The sequence below is a fragment of the Lepisma saccharinum genome, chromosome 6 (genome assembly GCF_977018435.1).
Source record: "Lepisma saccharinum chromosome 6, izLepSacc3.1, whole genome shotgun sequence".
Taxonomy (NCBI): Eukaryota; Metazoa; Arthropoda; class Insecta; order Zygentoma; family Lepismatidae; genus Lepisma; species Lepisma saccharinum.
Genome location: NC_139234.1, coordinates 65,155,909 through 65,182,508, shown reverse-complemented (window position 1 = coordinate 65,182,508; position 26,600 = coordinate 65,155,909). Strand labels below are relative to the sequence as shown.

The window sequence follows — 26,600 nt, the reverse complement described above, 5'->3', positions numbered from 1 at the left end:
AGGGGTTATGTACACTAGACTTTGCTGGCAAGCAGCATGCTTCCTGCTGCTTTACAGGCTGTGTTTGTGTTCAAGTGGCACATATAACCAAATGAAGATACTGTAAATTGGCAACATTGCAGAACAAAGACAATAGATTTACAACACAAGCAGCATAATCAAAAATTCATCTTCGTTCCACGATTTCTGTCTATGATCATAAAGTTATTCTGAAAAGTTATGAACAAGCATGCAATGTGAGGAAGTCTGAAATTTTTGCCAAAAAAAATCATATACAGCATTAATTGTCCTGCAATAGTGATAAATAATATGTTTTCAATATATATTTCACCTTTACATAAATATTTTATCAATTACCTTTATATGTTCCTCTTAAAATTTAGATTTACGTATCAAAACATTTAAAGAATTTCATACTTCAAAAGATCATTTTACAGATCAACAATATTAGTATGGCTGACTCAAGAACTAAACAACGCCAGTAAAACAACGTTACACCACCTTCTATTATAAACATGCAATACATTGTGAGATTGAATTTTTCATCTAACAACCATACATTTCTCATTAACAGATAGTAGTTGAGCATTGTACCTAAAATGTAAAAAGCATTCCTTTCAAGTAAATCTTGAACTCATGAATACTGTGATTGTACTAAATAAACTAGCCACCTTGACTTTCTGCATACTTATTTTTTGTAACATTATCAAGAGCATAAAAAACACACTAAACCCCAACAACTGTGTAGCTGTCAAAATGCCATGTTCCATGCATGTGAAGTGATGTCATCAAGGTTTCCAGAACCCATGTTACTGAGAGTTGGGGGGACCAAAATTACACAATGGCTAATCAACAAACTGTTCCTGTAATGTGTAACAGCTTCAAAAAAAAGTAATTTTCAATCTGCAGTATGCATGTACACTTTTAAAAATATCAAAATTTTGCAAGAATTAAGAAGTTCACACTAAGGGGCACATGACCGTTGTGTATATTTGTTTATTTTTTACTGCTTTACTCAAGATTTAATTTATCTTCATTTATATGAAGGAACACCAGAAAAAGATGTTTACGAAAGAAAAAGGGACATCCTCCTTTTAGCCATTATATATTATAGATCCAAGACTGAAAGTGGCATGTTTATGTATTTAAAAAATAAAGAACTCCCCTGTGCTTTGCACCATGCCATGAAGGTATGTAGGGGGTGTGTCCTACACTTTCTTGACCACAGCCGAAGGCGGGGGTGCCGGAGCCACTTGAACTGGTGGAAAAAATTCCAGCAAGTTTATGTAGTTTCATCAATTATGTAAATATCTTTGTTACGATGATCTTAAATAGTAATAATAAGGAGTGGCTCATAACACAGGCAATCACAAAAATCTGACTGTAAAAGTTTGATTACATGAAATTACATGTTCACTAGCAAATCTGGAGAAGTAAAATTAACCAACTGGCTAACTAACAAAAATGTAATATACCATCAGACTGTATGTACCAGGTCTTATATTAATACTACTACCACCTGTACATGTGAATTTTTTTCTTTCTTAAATGCTTGGAGAAAACTGGATACCTATAATTGCTGAAGTCTCGTGTGTTGTTTGATGAAATGCTACTATTATATCATGCTAATTCATTGGCACTCAGAATCCTTTTGTGTTTATCAAGTCACATATCAAATGAGTCTCAATACAATTACTAACTAATCCAACAATAAGTTTTCCAGATCAGTTGCAACCCTGATACACTGCTTTTAAAACCCCTACAGTGCACTTGTCTATTACAAACTGTTCTATCAGCATAAGACATTAAAAAGATGCATTGACTAAGTTCATTAACAAATAATGACACAAGATTTAAAAAAAACTGTTCATGTTAGCTACCATATGGTTGCAGAGTTGTGAGAGCTCATGTCAAGTTGATGTAATTTACTTGCAATTTGCATGTATCCATCCTTTATAGTTTGGAAATGGAAAACTGATAAAGTAGAAAGAGTTGAATGATTTTGTTAAACTTGTACTAATATTCACACAAATAACTATTTGTAACATCTGGTGAACAGAACATATTTTTAACCTGTGTAAGACGAGGTCCACATAAATGAACACACAGCACAAAAACTTGTAAATATGAAAATGGGATTAGGGATGGGAAAGATTAATCGATGCTCTTATCGGTATTAGATGTAGGCATATCTAAAAATCATAATTTTATTGAGCCAAGTCTGTAATTTTGTTTACAATTTTGTTGTTATTGTTATGAGCATACCAATGTTACGTGCTCGGGTTTGTAAAGGAAACGTCTAACTACTCAGTTTCTTTTTCAAAGACGAAACACCCACAACTGGCTACGTATAATAATTAATAATGTTAATGAATCATTTATGGGCTTCAAGAAATACTATAATTGTATATCACATCTGCAGAATATTAATTATTGACAGAAGTAAATGTTAGTCCTAGTGCTGAACTGATACCACTTTGAAGAAATACATATACCGATACAAATACTAGTACTGATTCCCACAGATACTGATAGTTGAAAATTGTAAAATAATTAAAAAGTTGTTTAAAATATTGATTAATATTAGTGGGTAAGTATTCCCTTGCAGTTATAAGTATCCAAAAAAAAGGTAAAGTGCTCCCCTGTGCTTAGCACCACACCATGAAGGCATATAGGGGGTGATGTGATGAGCATCACGCCCCTGACCGTCTTTACCCCCCAGGGTTTACCCCAGGTACCCATGTCATTCGACGCTGGTTGGGCGCCGGGGCCGCTTCCAACGTTAGAAAAGTTCCCGGACTTGAAGCGGCCAGGGATCGAACCCGGGACCTTGAGCATGGTGGACTGAGCCACCGCGGCCACTGTTATAAGTATCAATCTTAACATAATATTGTTATTAATATTTAAAAATTACAACATAACGTATGTTATGTTATTACCAAAATACAATTTTCTGCACATAATACTGGTACATAATCAATAGAAATTCAAATTTTGCATAATTTTCAGGATAATTACTCTACGCAGCATTTTTGCAGACCCCAGAACCATCAGAATGCCAAAAAAAGCACCGGCTGGTATCAGCAAAAGAAATACAACTGATAGTTTCTGCTACCAATACCACTGGTATCAGCCAATACCGATACATCAGTATCACTATTGGCTCAGTCCTAGTTAGGACTATATCAGTAATTTAACAGCGTTAGCAAAAATAATGCATTCGCCTATACCTATAATAAATAAAAATCTGATGATTTGCCTCCTTTTCACACGTACTGTCAAAGTATAGGTAACAAGGTGACAGTGTGTAAAACTTACTATCTAAAACAAAATGTGTTATGTTCATATGCTACTTCTGATCATGCACGTTGCTCATTTTCTGAAGTTGTTGCTTAAGCTAATTGCCATTGTAGTATGTACGCTTTTTAAAAAATCTAGATCATTGCACTGACTGTTAAAATCACACTTATCAAATTTTCATAACTAAAATATGGTGAAATCTGCAGGTAAAAATCTACTTTTATTTTTTTAACTTGTGGTGTTACACTAATTTGTCATACATTTGTGTAAAAAAAAATTACAAATGGTGCTTATGCATCTACAGCAGCAAGTTGGTGATACAAGAATGATTACATATAAAAAAATGCATGTGCTAACTTGTAAACAGAAATCTGAAATTTAATACGGGCATCATTCGTGTGAACATCATCCCATTTGCTTCTATACTTTATTCAGTACAACATTTAAGAAAAAATACCAGACAACAACAACCAATTGTTGAAATGCAAACAAGTCAAACAAGCTTCTAACAGTGGACACAATGTAATGATTACAAAAACCACAGTCATGTATACATCAGCCAAATTGCTGTCCTTCTGATCGTTTGTTTAACATCCCTTCCTGGAGGGAGCTGCAAGATTTTCATCTTGGCCCATTGCATGAACAATGGAAAAGCTACTTGAAATAACAACAGACTACCATACCAAACAGTCACTCAAAGAAAGGCAGCTCTTGGACCTCAACAGGACTTTTATACCCATTAACAATGTTTTTGTGAATAACTTTTCCAACGTATTATAAGTATGAAATTCTTTTCCACTTTTCGATTCATCTTTCTTGTTTTGATATATCTCACCACCAAATTTCTCTGCTCCCGAGTACCAGCCTGAACATTCTCTTTGAGTGTCCTTTTTTCATCAATTTCTTCTAACCATCACTCATCATTGCAATTGGCCAAAAGTGGCAGAAAAGCAATATAATACTATATATATATACACGGTTAACCCAGTCTCCACTCCTTTACATTGTTTTCTAGATAGCAGAAGTGACAAAGGAAGAACGTTCTCCCTTATATTTGTTAACTGTCAGTATCACATGGAAACTTTGGCCTTAACCAATTTACTCCTTCTCTGCAATAAAATGTTACTCTCCTAAATTCCATCTTTGGATGTAAGGGTTTAGAGTATATGTGAAAAATTTGAACAAGCATCGTTGTATCTTTGTTTTGGGGAGAAGAATCGCATAATATACAAATAATTCATGTAAAACTAGCATAAAATAAATGTGATGTTAATCTGAGAGATTACTTCATTGTCTGGAAATAGCTTTATTAGCACTGTACTATCTAACATTACAAACAAATCTGTTATGGTGTTAGTTGCTGTGAGGTAACAATAAAACCCACATCACATATACAGTCCATACTGATTTATGCATTTCTCTTGGAAGATTGATTATTGATTTGCTTTATTTTACTTTGCTTTTGTGCCACTAATTGGCTAATTGTGAAGATGGGGATGAGTGATGATATAATGAAGTTGATGAACGGACACTCACAAACATCCACCCCTAGGCTGGGATTCGAACCCGGGACCCCTGGCATCGTAGCACGATGTGCTACCTAACCACTCTGCCATGGGGGCCGGCTCTCTTGAAAGAAAACAAATGTAGGTCTATCTGGCTTGTGTACAATACCCAGATACAAAACCTATATATAAAAGTATAGAGTAACTGCTAAATACATGAATTTAGTGGAAGCAATGATGGTTGAAAAATAAAATTATTGCCCCCTCCCCCGTAGAGTGCAGAAACATATATTTGGTGCAGTGTGTGTAACGTTCTGAAGGACATTTCAAATTTTTATTCCATCTTAAACACATAAATATGAACATTACAAGAGACTACAACCTAATGATATGGCTAAATTCACTTAAAAATGCATATCTCTGTATTTGTTAGATACAATTCTTCCCAATTATTTAAGCCCTTCCAGACGGGACTTCATTTATAGTATTCCCCAGAAGTTCTACTTATTTTTAAATCATAATAAATATGCTGTTAAGTGTGTTACTAATTATTTATTTTTTCTACACTCTACATCACGTCCCCTTTCCACAGTATAAATGTTCTCTCTCGCATTTATGAGTTTCTTCTGTAACAATTTTTGAACATAAAAAAAATATGAAGTTGCATAAAAGTTACTGAGAACATTTTTAATAGGTAATATAAAATTAATTCATGAATATAACGTAAAAACTTTCTATTGGGATCGAGATCATCACTAACTGTGAAATTCGAAGCAGAATCATCATAAGAAATTTCCACAATGTGGATACACATTATTAAATGCTATTCTCAAGAGTATAAAAAAGCGCAACTTAATTCGACCCGAGCACAAGTAAAATTCAGCAACAAATAAAACATGACATCTAGTGGTTGAAAATTGAAACCGGTGGTTAACACAAGTGCACAAGAGACACGGTGTGATTACAGCCCATTGTTAATTCACAATGGAATTATGTAGTGGATGATGGGCATGTCCATTCCTCGTCTTATTGAACATTAACTGTACGATGGACCGTCGCTAGTCTTGAAAGGGTTAAATGTCAAATGGTAATATCAAAATCTTTACAATAGACATTTGAAGCAACTAGTAAATGCAAAAAATAAAGCTACAGGCTCTTCTTGTGTTGCAGATGTTGCAGCAGCCCTCTTAAGGGAAAGACTTGCAGAATGATTTTCATTGTGTGATACCTTGCCAGTGTGAAAAGTCCCATTGCTGCTGCTTTCTAGTTTTCTACACTGCAGCCAAGTAGTTCCAGAGTTCATCTCACAATGCTGGATCTACACCAAAAGATTAGAAGCTCCCACATGACACCAAACTTGTCATTTAACTATGCAGGAGCTCTACTGTGCTAAGGATATCAAATGGGGAAAACACATGGTGCTTTTCCTACTATTTTGTTTGCAATTGTGATAAGGCACATACTTCACATGAGGAACAGAAAATTTCCCTATTTCTTTGATTGCACCAAGTTCATAAAAAAGGTATAAGCATGCACATGCATGTGTAAGTGATCTCTCTGAGAAAAAAACACACAAACCAACGTACTCCGTTAACTGAACTGGAATTATAGATACACATAAATAATACTCCATAGTTTCTGTCAAATGAGTTAAATGCTTAAGTTATTTTAACTTCTGCCATGGAATGGGGTTGTTAAGTACAATGTATCCAGAATGTATCATGTGCTACGAACAAAAATTTATCTAGTACTGTATCTAGAGCATCATTTCTCAACCTATGGAGTGCGACCAGGCTTTAGGTGCGTTGCAAAGTCATGCTTGAAAATTTATTTACAGTGTATTAAAACCTCCAGAAAGTTACAGTGAATTCAATTGGATTTGAGACACATTCTTGTATTTTGAAAGTTCAAACATGTTGTCAGTAAAACTAAGAAAAGAACTGTATGATATCAACTGTGATTCTGGTATTAAAACTAAATTTTTAGATTCAGACTTTACAGAGTTTTGGATATCTTTAAGAGGCAAGTATCCTGAACTTTTGGATGAGGCATTAAAGTTGCTCATGTCATTCTCCAACTCATATTTGTGTGAAAATATCTCTGATTCAAGTGAAAATCAAGTATATAAATAGACTTGATGCACACTCAGATTTATGCCTTAAGATAACCACCATTGAACCCAACATACCCATAACCCAGTTTATGCAGAAAACGCAGCTCCAACCGTGACATTAGTTTGGTGAGTAAAAAAAATTGTTTTCAATTTCAGCATGTGTGCTTAGTTAGATGGTAGACTAGAGTAAATTATTCTTTTAAAATACATATTTACTTTTCTAGAATGAAGTATGTGTAATTTCTTTAAGCAAGCGTAAAATAGGTCTTCTTAAAGTACTCTATGTTAACAAAAATATGATTATAAACTGGGTGCACACCCCGACAAGTAATTCTACCGGTGCCCATGCTCATGGGTCCCAAGAGGTGTAATATCCTTCAAAGTGGGTACTGGACTAAAAGAAGGTTGAGAACCGCTGATCTAGTGTGTCTGAACTCGAAATCTAGGATAATGAATTCATTCTGGTTGCTCTCTCATGCAACTCATAAAGTACTCTTCCTCATTATTAAATTTAGCTATGGAGCTGTATCAGTAATGAAAAAGCATGAAACAAAACAAAATCCAATGAACTGAAAATATTTTTTTGAAATCAATAATCTTGCACTAAATGATCCATGGTAATATATATGGGACATATTTTGACTTCATTTGCCTGTAAGGCATATAAGCTACAGATTCTAATAATAGTTGTTGTTGAAATATGCAAATTAAATGCATTCACAAACATTTAAAACTTACAATAATAATTTCCAGATTAATTCATTTTTATTGCCATGGAGTAGGACCACTTTCCATGGGATGCCAAATGTCAATTTTTCTACCGTGTTCGTAAACAAAAATTGTGTAGTAGTAGAAATGTGAACCTAATAAATTAAGATAAGCACCATGGGACTTCTAATTTCAAACACACAACTCAAGTTATGCAAACATAAAATAAAAATAATAATAATAAAATAAACAAATAACAATACACAATTTATGAATACATTTAAAGAAAGCGGTTACAAAATTTACATTATTCTACCATTATGCTATAGAATACAATGGTTGCCATTAAAATAGTACCGTAATGTAACATGCGAAAAGTCCAAATGTGTAGCTTATTATGAGATTTTTTTTTTTTTGCTTAAAAAGTCAGTATTATGATTAATTGCAGGACTGTAATAAATTATCATTATTTTACCTATGCTAGTGGACAAACCATAAGACGTGTGTATTCAAGTTCAGCCATGGAAAATTACAAGTTCATACTTTCTTCACAATAAAATTTAGCAACTTAGAGCTCTCTTATGGATATATATAAACAAGCATGAAAATCACATGACAATATACAATTTGAAATTGGATCCACAACAGACAGACAAGTGAGAGGACAATGCACCATTTTCTGCATTTGCATTTTTATTTATCAAATTTAATAATTAGGTGAATATGAGGGTAGAACACCTAGAAAGGAACACCCATGCATCGACTTTGTTGGTACGATTTTTAAGCCCGTCAATGCACTTGGACAATAAGCTATTTTCAGGTTATTTTAACACTTTCTCTGCCACCTCAGTCATAATGACCGAAACTGGTGTACACCAATCAAACAATGTTGGTCATCACGACCAAAATATGTGGCTTGCACTTTGTTTTCCCAGCGTGCTGTCGGTCACACGTATAACAATGATGGGCATAAGCAGTGCTCGAAAAATTTTCTTCAAAGCTAGGTGCCAGCTCTGAAAATCAGGCGCCAGGAAACCACCTACTAGCAATTGTGCATACTACAGTAGGTTTCAAAAGTCGCACAATCCAAACTTTGAAAATTTATATCATGAAAATCGTACATTATTTTTAAAAACATTGTTAATTTGCTGAAAACATCTGAGAACTGATTTTCAAAAATAAATTCCAACTCTTAAACAATTTGTGGGATCATTTGTTGGTGTTTGACTGGTTGTAAAACAGTTGCTTTGCGAGGTACAGCAGAAGCAGGGCATTTTTATTGGAAAACCCCTTGCACATGAGTGTAAGAATGAGTAGTAAAATACTTTTCAGCAATGTACACGCACTGCTCCAATGAATATGCTATGGCTGAATCAATTCAAAAAAACAGGCACAGTAGCAGCGAAAGTGAGCGAAGAGAATTCAATGTAACCAGGAGCAGCCTAGGATTCTCTCATGATTCCTATTTCGGCACAAAATCTTGATTTACGATTTTTCACGTAAATGTATCGCCAATACTTACGACACATGTTGCATGCGACTGTTGGCAATATTTCGACCTGCTAGTGTTGCCATATTCGGAGATATGTCCCAAAAATGACACTTTTCACTCAACCCATAAAATCGCCAGTCAAAAATTCATCAAATGTTGCACATGACCAATATTTGTCGCAAATGACAGACTGACATCACATCAGTCATCAAATGACTAATTATGAACCTCCGATCATTTCTTACATATTTTTCTTACTCGGAAGTTCATTTCTGGAAAAAATTGAATGCTGCTTTCCATCAGTTATTAATTTATATAATTTTCTGTATTGAGTGAACTGAATTTTAAGCATTGAAAAATCTCTCAATGGATGAGGCTTTATAATGCAGAAAACCCGGTGTAAATATCTCTTACGGTTTTCATGATATACATTTCCAAAGTTTGGGTTGTGCAACTTTTGAAACACACTGTATAAGATGCTGAGTATCACAGTATTCAAAACATCACTAAATTATTTGAGAAAGCAGGAAATGGGGTGTTGGGGGACAAAGGGTAAGAACAGTTACTGACACTATGGAATGTTCACAACGTTGATAAAAGAAAAAAAATCATTTGCTAACTTACGCTCTACTGCAATTTGAACTTAGAATCATCAAAATTTCGTACATATTACAGCAAAAGATCACAATCACCATGGCGACCGGAATTTTTCGAGACCTGGGCATAAAGCACGACTGACAAAGCATGGGGAATTGAGAGCAGATAAAAGTGTTTTGGTTGCTCTATATTTTACAGGAAAAAAAGCAAAATTTGCAAAATATAGTCCAATAACCACTTTGGCGCAGGAGGAAGGAATTGGTGAAACCACCCTGGCAGGGAACGTGTTAAATTTTAACCGTTTTAAGGATGATTCTTCATGATAGCCACAACACAAGTAATTCAACTCTTTACATTAATATTAATTAGGGTTGCAAGGCATCACACTTTTAAATAAAATAATTCCCTGTCCAGAAACTGCTTTTTGGATGCCTATTAGTCCCAGATCTTATCTTACTATTAGATGTATTTTCTATTCAATCTTTTTTCCATCATGCAACTAGAAGATAGTTCCAATGACTGTACAGCTCTCGGTCGCATTTTCTTCGAGCTGTGCAAGTGTGAGTGTTTATTGTCGAAACTCTGTCAACAATTAAAATTTGATTTCAAAATATCAGACCTGTACACCGCCTGAAAAGTTCTGTAACGCTTCAGTTCAAGATATATTCAAGATAAAAATCACACACCAAGTTAACACTGGAGTGCAACATTAGCATACATCTGCAAAAATGGGCTAAAAATAAAAAGGTATACATCTTGTACATTTTTGTGAAACTCGAGATATGTTTTGTAACATCTCAGTTCAAGAGAAATTCAAAGTAGAAAAATTACTGAGCTTATTGTCGACATTTTTGCAACTTAGGGGCAAAGAAGAATGGGAGAGATGGGCAGCCAGCATGCCATGCAGCGTAGGTTTTACAGTCAGATAAATACCAGGGGCGAAGTAATACAGCGAAGTGAAGGTCGAAATTCTGAGACATTCTTTAGTCAGTTAAAGAATACCACAAATGAGAATAATAATCTTTCAGCTATTATAATTGTTAAGTTTAAAACCTGAGCATGTAAAGCATAAACCATTAATATTGGCTATCATTCACAAAGTGTTAAAATTTAATGCTCTCCTCAGCTTAATGATTTTATTATTGGCAACCTTCTTTCACTCAATATATCTGAAAATGCAACTTGTAGGAAATATCCATTATTCCTTTCTTATATACAGTAAAGATACTAATTTGCTTTGAATCTTACAAAATTTTAAGCTAAACTACACATAAACTAGAAAGTTGGCAAGTTTTTTATGTTACAACCGTGACATCAGATCACCAGCTAGTGTGGTTCAAACGAAACTGAATGCTTTGAATCAGAACCAGTGTTCACATTTACTCGTCGACAGGCAACATTTAACAGATTGGCAATTTCTGTGCAACTATTCAAATAACATAAAAGTAACAAGTGACAAGCAATGTGCATTACTTGAGAACGATCCATTCAAATCAGACAAATTGCAAAAAATTCACCAAGAAATCCATTTGTATGGGTTACACAAGCATGCTAGTACCACTGTGGAGGGAAGAACTAAGATGAGATTCTTCTTGATGGTGCAAAATACAACTTAGGCATTGCATACACCAGGCGTACAGTTGTCTCCATGAAGAGCAGAAGAACTGAACAAGTGGAAGATATCTACAGCCAGGTGCCAGACAGAAGCTACATATTTACATGAGTGCTAAAGGAAGTGTTACTTTATATTCTGAAAAATTATTATGTTCGCTTAGAATTCCTTCTAGAGCATTCACATGAATCTTTGTGTGGTTTGCTTTCGATGTTGCCTAGATATTCCTAGTGGCTTAATAGATGCATAGGAACGAAACTATTGTGAATATCTAGACAACAGCGAAAGCACACCAAACGAAGATTAACATGAATTCTTTAGATGGAATTATAAGTGCATGTAATTTCTTTTAAGAATTTGGAATATCACAGCAGTGTTTTGAAAGGAAAGAAAATTCTGAACATGTCTTGCTGGTATTGTTCAAAGGTCCAACCAAGCCTTAAAGATTCTCTCACAACTGCAATTTTTCTTCATTCAAATATGCATGCATGTTGGCAGAATTGAAAGAAATGTGAACTCTACATGAAACTGTAGCTCTTTCCCTTAAAATTAAAATTCCTAATAAAAATATCATAAATACAGCCGAAACCATGCTGCTTAACCTATTTACACTTATTACATTTGTATTGAAATAACACTATTAGTGGTTTAGATGATATGTTACTGGAACACTAGGTTGGTGAATAATAATAATATTAACAAGACATGCATCAAGGAAAGGGAAAAAATTACTCCATAAAGCCTTCATGGCATTCAAAAAATTACATTATTTTAGAGGTATTTCAAGTTTCTTTTTGAACCGTACCTTTCATTAGGAACTGCATCTAACCATGTACTGAATACAGTAATCAACATAAAGGAACAAATAAGACTGTTTTTTTCCAAAAATGGATGTGTGAAGCATGCATTTTTTTTCTGTGAAGAATGCCTCCTAGGAAAAGACACTACATAGTTCTCACTAAATTAAATGCCGATTCTGTTACTGCATACAAAACATAACCAATGTTTTGTAAATACTAACAATAGATTGCGTAGCTAGTAATACAAAAATAATTATTACTAATATAAAGTTTGAGTAGTTGGAACTCATTGAAGGTATTCTATGAATTATTAATTCTACTTTCCTGTACATCAAATTCACGTACAATCTGGTATGAAAGTACACGTTTTGTGCAGTAATTGAAACTGCACCATGTAACAATGAAAGTTATGACAACAAAATAGTCAACATATTTTGCATGGTAGTAGCATAATTACATATAATTATTTTTCTCCAGAGATATAAGGAAATAAACAATGTTCATAAACATAACAAATGAGTAAGTCAACAGGATTTTAACTACAGCTTTTTTATATAGCCTATATAATAAGCAATATCGTATTCCCCAGAAGTGTGTCAAAATATTAGTTATATCTAGGCAATAAAATTAGTTCTAAATACAGCAGTAACATGGACGTCTCTATGACAAAAAATTTAAATGCACTCGTCTTCTGAAGTATTTAACTACCGACTGAAAAAAACTAACATGCTGGAATAAACAAAGAAAGTAGGCCTATTTAAACATGCAGAACATGTCAAGAAAGTTATTATTTATGTAATAAGAAAATACATATTTTGATATTAAGCTTCTGTAAGTATATAGAAACTTAAGATGTGTTCAATATTTGAAGTAACTTACAGAATATTATCAATTCACCAAATATGGAATACCACATACTGTAAAATTTCCTTCATAAACTCCACTTTGTATTCTCAAAAATTATAAAAGATGATGGCAATTAAACATCATAGGCATAATGGCTGGCGAAATATGTTGGTAGGAATATGCAGTTCTGCTATGGAACAGACACGGGACATTAGCATTGTTATGGAGTGTTTAAAACATGCTATTTTTTTCGGAGTACAAAGAACTACAGTAACTATCAGGTGTAGCATTATTCACACACAGGAAAAAAATGCTTTTCAAAAGAACATTTTCAGGTACACTATTGCTTAATAACAAAAAGCATGAAGGCATTTCTTCCTGAAAAAAATATACTGTGACAACAGCCATGATTATTCGTTAGTCCTTACAGTGAGTGAAACAAAATTATATGGTAAGGTATGTTAAGAAACAATGAAAACCCTAAGCATCAATAAATCACTGAAGAAGAAAAAGAATTGGTAAAGCAAAAAAGTTAAAACTACCTGTAACATGCTGACATTTTAAACATGTTTTGCACCATAAAAAGTTCATGAATATCTGATAGTATATTCATTATCAATCCACAAGTAACTATAAATAAGGCATACATGTGTAATACTACTGCGTACCTAAAAGTGAAGTAACAGAATATAAAGCATGAAAAAAAAAAATTCACATTTCAAAAAATCAACTTTCTTACTATATCTACTGTCAAATACATACCTGAGGCTGGCCTCTATATCCTGGAGTGACTTGCTGAGGGCTGTACGAAGCCAAGGGGCGCTGTGGTGGCCATGCTTGATTATATGGCATGTTTCCTGGTGGCTGTTCCGATGTTTTCTGCATTGCAAAGTCTCCATAGTTGTTTTGGTACCTATGCACTGGATTTGATGACTGTAATAACTGATTTAAAGTTGGAGTAGGCCCTGTTGGCTGAGATATACTCTGTCCAGACAGGAACCTTTGCTGTCCGTGGGGTGAAAATCCACCACTAGGTGGTCCTACAACATTCATACCTGGTCCAGAACTAGGGGGTCTTGGTGGTACCATAGGACCACCTGCCATAGTTTTTGAGTTTGGTGGAAAACCATGCCTCATGCCTTGCTGACTAAACTGACTGAAAGGGTGATTCTGATGCACATTACTACTGTCAGTACTATTTTGAACGGGAGTACCAGCACCATGCTGATCGCTAAGATAACTCCCTCGAGCTGAAAATCCTAAACTAAACCCTTGCATGTTTTGACCACTATTTTCCGACACTTTACCGAAATTCTGATCATTTCCCGCACTTTGTTCAGAATTCTGTGAAAACTGCTTACTGTCAGAATTCATCTTCCCCCCTTCTCCTGGCACAGCATTACTCGAATTTTGTTCACTATTGCCTGAACTATTAAGGAGAGGAGGTCCCGTACCAGACTCTTGTCGATATTGACTCATTTCTACTGCAAGGCTGTTTTGACCCGGTGATTTCGCTTTCGTATTCACCACAACACTTTCGGAAACCACTATTCCAAGTCCACTATTCTTTTCTGTGCCATTCTGTAATCCCGTATTTCCTAAATCCTGGGGTTGATCTTGCTGCACTTGCTCACAATTCACCTCATTTTGCTGGTTTTCAGCTTGCGTTGCAGCCATGTTAGGCAGAACCTTCCTCGCTGCCAACACCCCGCCGCTGCAAACACATCGAGCACTTCCTTACGTTATCCCGAAACTCTCCGAGAGTAAGTTCACCGTAAACCATAATCCTTCCATCACTTCCTCGTTTGCGTATGTTTAAACAAAGCACCTAAATTAATCAGATTTAACTTATTAAATCCACTTTCCAACACACACTATTATTTCGCATATCTACTTCAATAGCGCGAAAGGAGGTTAGGGGGAAAAGGTTATTACGAATCCATCCGCAACAATAACAACAAAAATTCTCCTCCACAAGCTGTATAAAACTTGTTATTTGCAATCAAACAACACAGGACACTAATTGTAAACATTGTAACTTACTTTCATTGCCGAAAACAAGTGGGAAAAAAATAGTCTGTGTATTGAGTCGGGAGTAAGCTGGAACTACTTTACGAAATTAAAAGCCTGTCGCGGAAGACTACCACTTTCCCGGTTGTGCAGCGTGAGAGTCATTCTTTTCAAAGGTGCCTTTCTTCTATGTAATGACTTATGTTTTATTCCTTATAATTTAAACACAATTAGACAGAATTCTATATTGTAAATACTTATAACATGCGGGGGAAAGTCGTTCGTTGTATTAAAATGATAACATTTCAAATGTAGCAAGGGCTCCACAAATGAGGCAAAATGAAGCTTGACACGCCAGCTAACTTGCCTCGGGGGCATTTCTCGGAAAGAGGCACGCAGACGTCATTCGCCCCAGCGTAGTTCCCTTCTACATTCGTTCAATATTTTTCACAAAACATATCCCTTTCTTCTCTTATATTTTCATGTATTTTTGTCTTACACTTGCACCACACAGATATAAAATTTACTTCGAGAAATCTTTTCTTAGGACTACGTACTAAGCGACCTTCTAAAGTTATTCGAAGGGATCCTGCCGGAAAAGCCAGCATGTTGCACGAACGCAGCCAGAATATACTTCGCGTTGCTCGGGGAATGTTTCGATCCAGATGAGTGAGCAGGATAATGATAAAATGCAACGCAGCAAAAGAACAAGAGTTCGGGATAAAGCGCAGTCGTAAGCTGCTATATACGGTATTTTGATAAGATATAAAATGTTTCACCGTTAATGGGTTAGTTTTCCAATGACGATAATTAATTTGCAAGATGTGGATTTTTCTTATAAAGTTAATTCCTAGTTTTTTAAGTACAGAATCAAAATTTAAATGGTCACAGGTTTGCAACACTACTCCTGCAACTTAATAGTCTTTTTAATGACCAACGGAACTAATAGACGCCACTTTTTCCTTTTATTTATTTCTTTTCTCCGCGCTTGCTGAACTCCTCGTGTTGACATATTAAGCACGTGTGTACTTGGGATACCTCCAAAGTTGTAAGAAGTTTTGGCAGTGGCTAGCGGTCCGAAGCAGACCAGAAAGAGGAATGACGTTTTCAGGTTTAGAATGGAATATGTGAATGTCACACACTTAACAGACTATGTGGCAACGCTGTTATGAAGCTGATCTATAACTTCCAGGTTCTCTTACGCATTTAGAGATAAAAATGCTCACAGCTGTTTGCTTGCGTAAATCAAAACAAAACCACGTGCTTCAAAAAGCGGCATGTATATGTGTACAATGCGTAAGAAAACAAAGGCATGCTTGCTTGTCGTTATCATTTTACGATCTACAACTCAGCCAAACAAAAGTGAAACACTTGAGTAGAACTAAATGGGATGTTTTTATCTTCATTGTTGACTTTTAATGGAAATCTGAATCACCACTTCGATTTGAAAGTATAAATTTTAATATTGCACGTATTTTTTCATATCAATCGAACATAAAATTCCTCTTCCTTTTCTTTTACACGGGACTATTAAAACATTTTAAAAGTAATGTTTTTTTTTCACCTGCAACGAATTCAATCGCCATAGCTATTTATGAATAAGTTTCATCCATCCATTGTTCAAAATTTATCTCCCCGGAACTAAATCGCTCTGCAGAGATCTTTCCACAATTTACCATTCAAAAGTAATGAATTCTAGGCAATGTTTTTATTTATTTACATTCTGAAAATCTGTAAGAGCCTATGTTTTGTTATTTTGGGGGCAACATTTTAAGCTCACATGCCTCCTTATAAAACTACGTTTTTTATGTAATTTTATAGAAAAATCACGAGATTGTTGATCCTGAAAGCGACAGATTTCTGATTCTTGCATATTTCCCACGTTTGGTCTCTCATAATGGAATTTTCAGTTTTTCAATTCTGTCCAGTGGTGATAAATTGCAGTAACTACTAAATATTAGCAATTAGCAACCGGGGGGGGGGGGGAGGTGCAGATACCAGAGGAGAGACTTCCCCCTTCGAATACCACACTGATTCTGTCTCATAAGTAACATGGGTTATTATCATCAAAGTAATGGTCTATAGCCAGTATGGCAAGCTAATCTAGTATTCTAGTAATACTTGCATACTACTTTAGTCATAATATTATCGAGCACATAAAACTCACATAGCAGCAAATTTATTATTATCGCAGTTTTCTTCACATAGTATGTGCAAAATGTGAAATTCGCGATAAACTAAAAATCGCGTAAAATATTAAATTTGCATTATTTCTAGACTTGTTAATCATGCAAAATGTGTTTAGCGTGTCGTTTTATCCAGTTTCAAGCAACAATTAACGTTTGTCGGCGTTATCGCGATTGTGGAAAATGTTGCCTACATACAAGGCATACGATACATTTGCACGCTTCCTTGCACAACATGAAAAAAATCATCATCAAAGAATTCAACATCGCAAAATCTAAAAGAACGGCTACGTTTCTGTAAACATTTCAATCTAGAGCAGTGTATGTTGCCAAAATTTCAGTAGAGGTCCGTACCCGGTGGATCCAATGGATATTTGTTATTTCAAAACTTCAGGATTATTACATCCTCACAATTTGATTATAAAACTTTATACAGTGTGGTGTGTGGTTTGGAAGGGTCTGAGGACCAAGTCACCAATGTTGTGACAACGACAAGTGCCGTAAGAAAATGTGTCTCATATTCAGTGGCGCAGGAACAGAGGGGTACATTGTACCCCCTAAATTTTGGGAAGAGGGTAAAATACCATCTCAGAGAAGGTCCAGGCTCCCCCCTCCTCAACAAGCGTCACGATCCTGAACTGAGGGGAGAAGATTGATTGATTGATTGAATTGGCTTATTTTACTTCGCTTTTGTACCACATTTAGCTATCGCGAAGATGGGGATGAGTGATGATACAATGAAATCGATGAAGAGACACTCACAAACAACCAACCATAAGGGGGGCATTGCCCCCGCACCTCCACCCCACAACCTTGGAATGAAATCAATTCCAGGGGGGCAAACATTGACTGCCAACGGAACCTTCAGGGGGCACAGAGGTAGGCTTACCATATTCTTTTGGGTCCAACCCAGGACATATTGGCGATCAACTCGTTACTGCTGAATTTCATTTTTTTTTTTACAAAAATATATTGAAATTACTTAAAAGCCTTAATATTTTATTGGAACATTAAACTATAAATTGTACAAGAAAAATATTAACATTATTTTCTAAAATCAATCAATTAATTTTTAAATGATTAATTGAATAATACGTTAATACAATAACATAATAATAATACATGTTACATTTTCTGATGTTTAGGAAACCTCTCTATTCTAGGTAGTTGTTAGTTAACTCAGTTGCACTTTTCACTAGACATAACCTTTTTCACAAATGGCTTCTTTGTTTTAAATTCTGGTCGTGAATATTTAATACTGGTACTGCGTTCATTGCGATCTTCAGCCGAGAGATCGGGAGAAGCGTGGCGGGCGGCGCTGACGGAGATTCCGACATTTGCGCCCTGTAATGTCCGCTTATTTTTATGGACATATGCAGACATTTATATAAATATTGCAAAGCGAGCACTAACCTGTGTTATATGAGTACGGTTTTAAGTTTAGTAGCTTAGTGGCTGTATGTGCTGATGATTTTGACACGCCCATCTCCTGTACAACACGGCGTAGATGTTTGTTTGGAGAACGTTCTAACGCTGCACCAATTTCATCGAGTTTTGCTTCGGTTAGAATCCGTCGTTTTTGCTTAGGTGTTTTCAAATTTAACGATCCAGTTTCTCGTAATTTAAGGACAAGATGTCTAACCGTATCTCTATGTGGAGGTGAAACGCCTGGGAATTTCTGTACAAATTGCTTACACACGTCTCGACACGAGTCTGTTTTCACGTAAGTGTCATACATAAGAATTCTTTATTCTAACGTGAACCTTGCGGCTGGCATTCCAATTGTCTCACTGACACAACACACATACACACTGCAATAACACAAACAAGTAACGGCAAGTAACCAAGAATATCACTCTTGCGCACAGTACGAAATTAACACGCTCTTAATTTACATCTGCTCGCCACTATATTCACACCTATGTCTTCATCTAGTCCCGATCCCGAAGAAACAAAAAACTCGAGCTCGGAGATTTCGGATTGCAAGGAAGCTCACGAACACCATTGACTTTTAATGGTTTCGTCTGCAGCGTAATCTTGATACAGTGTTGCACATTCGAAACCTCCAAACGATCCCCATCGACACAAAACTCTTTGAAGGATATAAACTTAAGCAGGACATTACTGGTCAAAACTATGATTAAAATGTTTTATTATCTGTGGCTCTTAACATCGTTTCTAAAGCGTACTTATCTGTCTATATAAGGGCAGAACTTGGATGAATTACAGAAGAACTTTTGCGTGTTATAACACAGGTTAGTGCTCGTTTTTTGCAATATTTATATAAATGTGCATATGTCCATAAAAATAAGCGGACATTACAGGCCGCAAATGTCGGCATCTCCGTCAGCGCCACCCGCCACGCTTCTTCCGATCTCTCGGCTGAAGATCGAAATGAACGCACGGTATTTTCATGTTCAAAAACCCGGACAGATCTAAAAAACCAGAACTGTCCGGGCTAATCCTGGACGTATGGTAATCCTACACAGAGGGAATATTGCCCCCCCCCCCTCGATTGCAAATGTTATGCAAATAAATATACATTTTGTAAAACTCTTTTCAAGTTCAAGTAGTTAGGGGGTGCCAAACGAAGAAAATGAAAAAAAATTCTAAAAGAGAGAATGCCATGGCGCCCCGTGAAATTATTTGCGGTCAGTGGCGCAACCCCAGGGGGACAGGGGGCATTGACCCCAAACCTTGGACGGAAGCCAATTGTAGGTGTGAGACAAACATTGAAATGAAGAAAAGCAAGGCTTTAGCAGAATCTAAGAGTAGCAGGACAAAATTATACTCAAGATGGAATTAGTTTTCATATATTTCTTGTATTTTTTTTTCCAGACGGCCAAGAGTACCTGTCGGGAGCCACAGAGGGGCAATTGCCCCCCTCGATTTCAAATTTTATGCAAATAATAATACGTTTCGTAAAATTTATTTCTCGCTTCGCTCGCATTATCTGCTTTTCTTACAGTCTCATCAAGTTCAGAACCATAGCTAGAGGGCGGCAGGAGTCGGATCTGGGCACCGAACGATCTAAATGAAAAAGTTGTAAAAGAGAGATTGTCATGGCGCCCCGATAAATTATTTGCGCCCTATTAAATTTTAGTTTTAAGTTTGCAAAAATTGGATGTGTAAAACATATGTTCTACATGAAAGTTAAACATGTCATATGTACAAGAGGAACTATGTATATTCGTCATTTTGTCGTTTAAAAATACAGTTTGTGAGCGTGTTTTCCATTATTAGCTAATGTAAAATTGAACGTGTTGAAAAAATACCAGAAAAAATACCAATAATAATAATAATAATAATGCCCTTATTATTATTATTATTATTGGCACGTTTAACCTCCTTGTGCTTGGCCGCCCCCCCAACCCCCGGCCAGACAAAAAATCGTCGTTGTGCCTAGGCCGGAATTCGAACCCGGGACCCTCGGCGTCGTAGCGCTCTATAACCACACCGCCACGGAGGCCGACTGAGGGGAGAAGAGAATGATCATTGATCACCTTCTACAAACGTCTGAAACTAACAATACATCTTCCATGGACCTAGCGAGCGGTGGAATTAGCTGTCGGACATTCTTCATTTGTACACACGTCAATTGACTATTTTTTATCATAAAGAAAACAATTGTGCCTATTATTTTATCATGAGCTTTAAAAAGGAATCGGAATAACTGAAATGCACCCGTACATGGAGTCAGAGCCGTATTCTTTCGGAATGTTATAGGCTATGTACACTGGCGTACGCAAAGGGGCTTCAGCCTCCCCGAAAATTTTAGAAAATAAAAAATGCAAATGCAGGCAGTAATGAAGTCTGGGGAAAACTTAAAATGACCCCCTATAACCATTTTTGTGTTTCATTAACTTCTAAAACGAATGTTTAAAATGGTAATTGAATCTCATATGTCATGATCATGAAAATAAAACACTAACAACGTGGTATCACCGAAATTGATTTAAGGCGATACATTCCATGATCCAAGCAAATATTTAATCTTACTCTGATCAGACTCATGGCACTAGACCCGCGTTCACATTCAGCTGTAGATATTGGTATACTTTCAATTGAATGCACAATCCTTAATTGAGGTGGAGATGTGTTTTTTGATTTTCTTTGTGGATGTGAAAATTTTTAACTAGTGACGCACAAATGCTTTCGCTTACATTAAAGTTCACCTGACATCATAGGCGTGCGCAGACCCTCTGATTAGGGGGGGGGGGGGGCGGGGCAAGAGCTTTGATCAAAGTTCAGTCGAGAAAGAAAAACCTCATTTTATCTCACTGTTTTAGTTTTATTGCATTGATAGGTGTGTTTATATATATATATATATATATATAATGTTAATCAGGCCCGAGCCATGAAATATTTTGATGCAAACCTACAAAAATAACATGGATAATTTTTAAGATTTTACAAGAATTTAGATTTTTTTTCCTGTATAAATGAATGGGTTGTCTCTGGAGAGAGGCAGACTCCAGAAGTCTGCAGTCTACTATATTTAGTAATTTTAGTTTTATAACCATTTATGCGAAGCTACTAAATGTTCCAATTTGGTTGGGACAGTTCACCATATTTATTCCATGTTTTGACTTCTTTCGACTGCAGTCATGATGAGGAAATGTCCTCTTTTTGTGGTTAATTCACATTCAAACATGTTCTTCATAAGGATAATTCCATAGCGTTGGTGGTCACATTCAAGGTACGAATTTCCGTGGTGGAAGGGGGATCTCCCACCTTCCCACCAACGATCTTGTTCTATTACAACTTTCCCCGCATCAAAATTTTCCGAGGGTAAGAGTTTGTGTTATAACACCAGAGATAAGTAATTACTTTGGACTTCAAACATACTTTACTAAGAATAACATCATAAACACATACAAAGAAGAAATAACAAAGAATGATGTCAGCCTGTGTGTGAATGTGGCATACATCTCTTGTTCTCTCTCTCTAGGGCTGGAAACAGCATAGGGTCAAAACGTACTTCTATAGTCATAGATAAGATTTTAAAATTATATCAAATTAGACTCGTAGCTGCGAAGGTGGTTGTCATTGTCACCCTAGGTCCGTAGAACGTAGAAATTAGACCAACCTGTCATTTCTCCTCCATTTCTCACCTCCTTTCGTCGGGAATAAAACATAGCACTTACACGTTAATTTAATAGAAAACTAATGTCTTCTTAAAGTTTCTCATTTTTGGTTCCTCCACCTAGTTATCTTTAATTTGCAATCGATTTTGCAGATGTGAACAATAACACACACTGCTTCAATGAAGATTGCGTGGGATGTATAACCGACTGTCCTTTCATTAGCCACATTTCTTCAAATGCTAGTTTATCTTTTCATAGGATTCAACGGAAAAGAGTAAGTACATAAAATTTCTACATTGTCTAAGTATGCCATCTACATCTAGGGGAGGGGGGTAAATTTGGTGCAGGGAGTGTGAAAATCATTCTCGTCCTGTGCTGAAATCTCTAGCTACAACTCTGATAAGGAAATATTTCCTTTCGACAGACTATTAATAGATTTACACCATTATAAAAACATAACACAATAAAAGTATGAAAACTTAATTATCATTTTTAACAAAAAGCAATAATTAAATAATATCTATCACTTATTAAAAACATTTCACATTGGACCAGTCGTTAAAGGAATTAATTTGCTAGTTTATAAATCTAGCAAAATAATTTGTTTATTATGTTTATAAATATAAATAAATTAATTAATTACTTAATGATATTAATTAATTATTTAATAATTGACATATATTCATGACAATTTTATATATATAAATAAAAGCCTTGGTTATATATATATATATATATATATATATATATATATATATATAACCAAGGCTTCGGGCTTGGCCCTCCCTCAAAAAAATCCTGGGTACGGGCCTGATGTTAATAATAATAAATGTTTCCTTGCAAATCACGCAAAAGAAGGAAGAAGTCGGTACTAAAGCATTTTTGTTGGAACGTGTTGAAATATTCTTTCAAACAATTGTTCACGCACCTAAGACAAAAGTGTCTAGGAGAAACAGTCTGAAGTACTTAGTTGTTCTTACTTCTCTCTCTGGTAATTTACAATGCATGAGAGAAAATAATGAAACTGCGAGCGAAGCGAGCAAGAACATTTTTAGATCCAAATTTTGCAAACTGAAAACAATATTGATTTAATATGGAAATTCATGGGGCGCCATCGCATCCCCTATTACATTTTTTTTTCATTTTTAGATTGTTCGGCGCCCATGGCCAACTCCCGCCGCCCCCCTAAGTAAACCTCTGAACTAGACAAGACTGTAAGAAAAGCAGATACTGCGAGCGAAGCAAGAAAGAACATTTTACAAAATGTATTCTTATTTGCATAGAATTTGAAATCGAGGGGACAATTGGCCCTCTGTGTCACCCCCCCCCCCTTGCAGGTGCTCTTGGCCGACTGGAAGAAATAACGCAAGAGAGACGTAAAAACTAATTCCATGAGTATCCTTGTGTCCTGCTATTCTTAGATTCTGCTAGTCTTGCTTCCTTTAACTTGAATGTTTGGTTCCCTTGCCCCCTTAGAATTGATTTCTGTCAAAAGAAGGGGGGCCCCTGCCCCCTGTGCTTGCGCCCTTCCCTTGAAGTTACTTTGACCTTTCATCGGCTTGAAAATACTTCATTTTCGTTAAAAGTATATTGATTGATTGATTTAGTTTATTTTACTTCGCGTTTTGTGCCTCTTGGCTAATTTGCGAAGATGGGGATGAGTGATGAAACAAACAACCAAGCCCGACCGGGATTCGAACCCGGGACCCTTGGCGTCGCAGCGCGATGTGCTAACCACTCGGCCACAGGGTCGGGCACCGTTAAGAGTATAATAAGATTCCTCTACACTAAATTTCTAGGCGAAAGTATAATAATATAGGGGCATGGACGTCTGGAAGGGGGACAAGGATGGACATGCCTCCCCCTTAGAAAACGAATGTCAACGTCAAGTATATATTTAACACGTATAATTTGATTTGTTACAGTAATTTATATTAATTATTATAATGGAGATGCAGGAATGCGGGTGCTTTTTGAGGGGGGGCAACACTATTATCGGTATAATATACCCCATGGAAAAATACCTTGCTTGTCCCTCTGTGGAAAACTTCTACGGACGCCCATGATTAGGGGGGCAATTGCCCTCCCTTGACCCCCGTGCGCACGCCTATGTCTGATATGTCACCATAAAACACACGTTCTTAATAATTTAAATGCCATCCATGTGTGTGCATTTCAAAGGAGTACATGCGAAAAGAAACCTAAGTATTTAAACTTGCAATTCATATTGTCCACCAAAGATGGAAATAATTGCTTTCGAACGCATGTGAATCAATTGTTTTTAATGTTTCAAGAGTAGCCATGTAAATTTCTTGCTTTGCTCTAAGAACTGAAGGATTTCGGTTTTGCATATACAATGACAGTTCTTTCAGTACTTGTATATTGTCTTAAAATATAGCAAATTGCATCATAAATAACTACTTTGTCAAATGTTATACAATCCTTCTCAATCTGAACCTACCACGAGTCGATTGGGAACCATATCGACGTATTTTTTTATGCCACAACGAAACACTACAGATCTAAACAAGCTCCCGAACAGGATTAAACGACGAAACGACCCAACACGTCAAAAACACAGCCCACTTTTAATATTATTCGATGCAAAAGTACTTGTGAAACACCAGAAATCTGAAAAAATACCGAATATATGGCATCTAAAAGAGAGACAGCCAGGGCGCCAGCTTTTCAAAAACACTGGGTGCGCTCAAACACGTAATTATAATTTCTCAAGGGCTCGGGCCCAACGGACCTACTACATAAATTTGTACCACTGTACGATTACGGCCCGTTTCGCCTTATTGCGTTTCGCGTGATTTATTCGACTAACTTTCTAAGGTGATACGGGACATCCCATTTCGCCTTACACACAAAAAATTTCCCACCAGGGAACATTATCGACATGAAGGGTCATTATTATTAATGTATTATTAACCTAACCTAAACGACAGGACAATGGGAGCCAAGGTAGGCAACATCCCAAGCTCTGCGCTCTTATTATGAATTACCCTTCAAGCCGATAATATTCCCAGGTGGGAAATATTTTGTGTAAGGCGAAATGGGATACCCGTTTCGCTTTAGAAAGTCCGTGTCACATAAATCATCTGAAATTCTACTGGGGGAGGTGAAAACGCAATAAGGCGAAACGGGAGGACACGCACTGTGCACACTACTCGCCATAAATTGCGCAACGATTTTTTTTGTGTACTGCAGAACTATGGTGAGTCAGAACAGAACCCCCCACATTGGGCATAATTTTCATAAAGAAAATGGACCAATATTATTACTTCAATCCATCTCACCCTCATATTAGCATTCATTATTATTATTTGAACCCCTTAAAAATCCCTGGCTGCGCCTATGTTAAGCGCTGATCATTTTTCACCAAAAAAATATGTCATAACCTTGAAAACATTTTAGTGATATAGTATGTAATACGAATTAAATTTTAATTTTATTCATTGAAATATTTAGAAAGCACTTTGAGCCATTGCATTGTACGTACATAACAACAGGAATTTTGTAACTCTGTCCCTGTATAGTGTCAGCGAACAAAAATACCTAGCCATCTTACCTCGTTTTGTGTTACTTCAAGAATCGTCCTGTGGTGGCAGCAGTTGCTGGTGAAAATTTCTGCCATGTTTTCTGCTTGGAGGTGATTTCTTACGAATCGGATCGACAATAGTAACATATTGAATATATTTGTTTCATTACAAGAAGACGTGATGGCTTCTAAAGAGGGACCTGTTGTAACTGGCACTGATGGTACTGATTTTATGCATAGACAACGCGTTGCATCACAATATTTGGCCAGGTAATGCGATGTTCACTCACCTCCGCTGTGTAGGTAAAAATTACGGCTTGAGAATGATTGTCTTATTTTGTGTTTCATGCCTTAATATTTTCTTGTAGAGTGAAGTCTCGCTCACCACTCATTAAATGTATTACTTGTTCTAATTCATAAACCCAGGACACAAGCAGGCACGGTAGAAGTTATGCATGTGCAAGGGCAGTGTGGGAGACCGGGGGTTATTTCTTGAACAGTGAGACAGTCAAGGGCATCATGCTAAATTGATGCCACCTTGATTGCCCAAACCTGAATATTATTCTAAGTCCATAGTCACATATAAAGAATAAACATGTATGATAATGGAGTGAAACTGCCCTCCCCTCTGCTATTTCAGTTCAAATGTGTACAGAGAAAGATACAGAAAGCAACTACAGGCTGTCTATCATACATGAAATAAAGTTTAAAAGGAATTTTTCCCCTTTTAAGGAATGTAGTAGATTTCAGAGCACTTGGTGAACTTTTCTTGGACAAAGTTTCATTTCCACGATGATTGT

At 36.2% G+C, this 26,600-nt stretch overlaps 1 protein-coding gene across 7 annotated transcripts in view; it reads right to left on the bottom strand.

The window, feature by feature from the left end:
* LOC145988834 (trithorax group protein osa-like) overlaps positions 1-26,600 on the bottom strand; it is a 232,428-nt gene that overhangs the window by 201,353 nt on the left and 4,475 nt on the right. For 4 of the 7 annotated variants that reach the window (XM_083124052.1, XM_083124055.1, XM_083124054.1 and 1 more), the window contains exon 1: positions 13,736-14,975. The exons of 1 other annotated variant lie outside the window; for it this stretch is intronic. In XM_083124052.1, the coding sequence (XP_082980178.1) occupies positions 13,736-14,650 (915 nt within the window). In that variant the 5' untranslated portion in view covers positions 14,651-14,975. Of the gene's footprint in view, positions 1-13,735; positions 14,976-25,830; positions 25,912-26,600 lie in introns of those variants that run through there. 2 more of the 7 variants (XM_083124058.1, XM_083124056.1) reach the window with 2 other exon arrangements.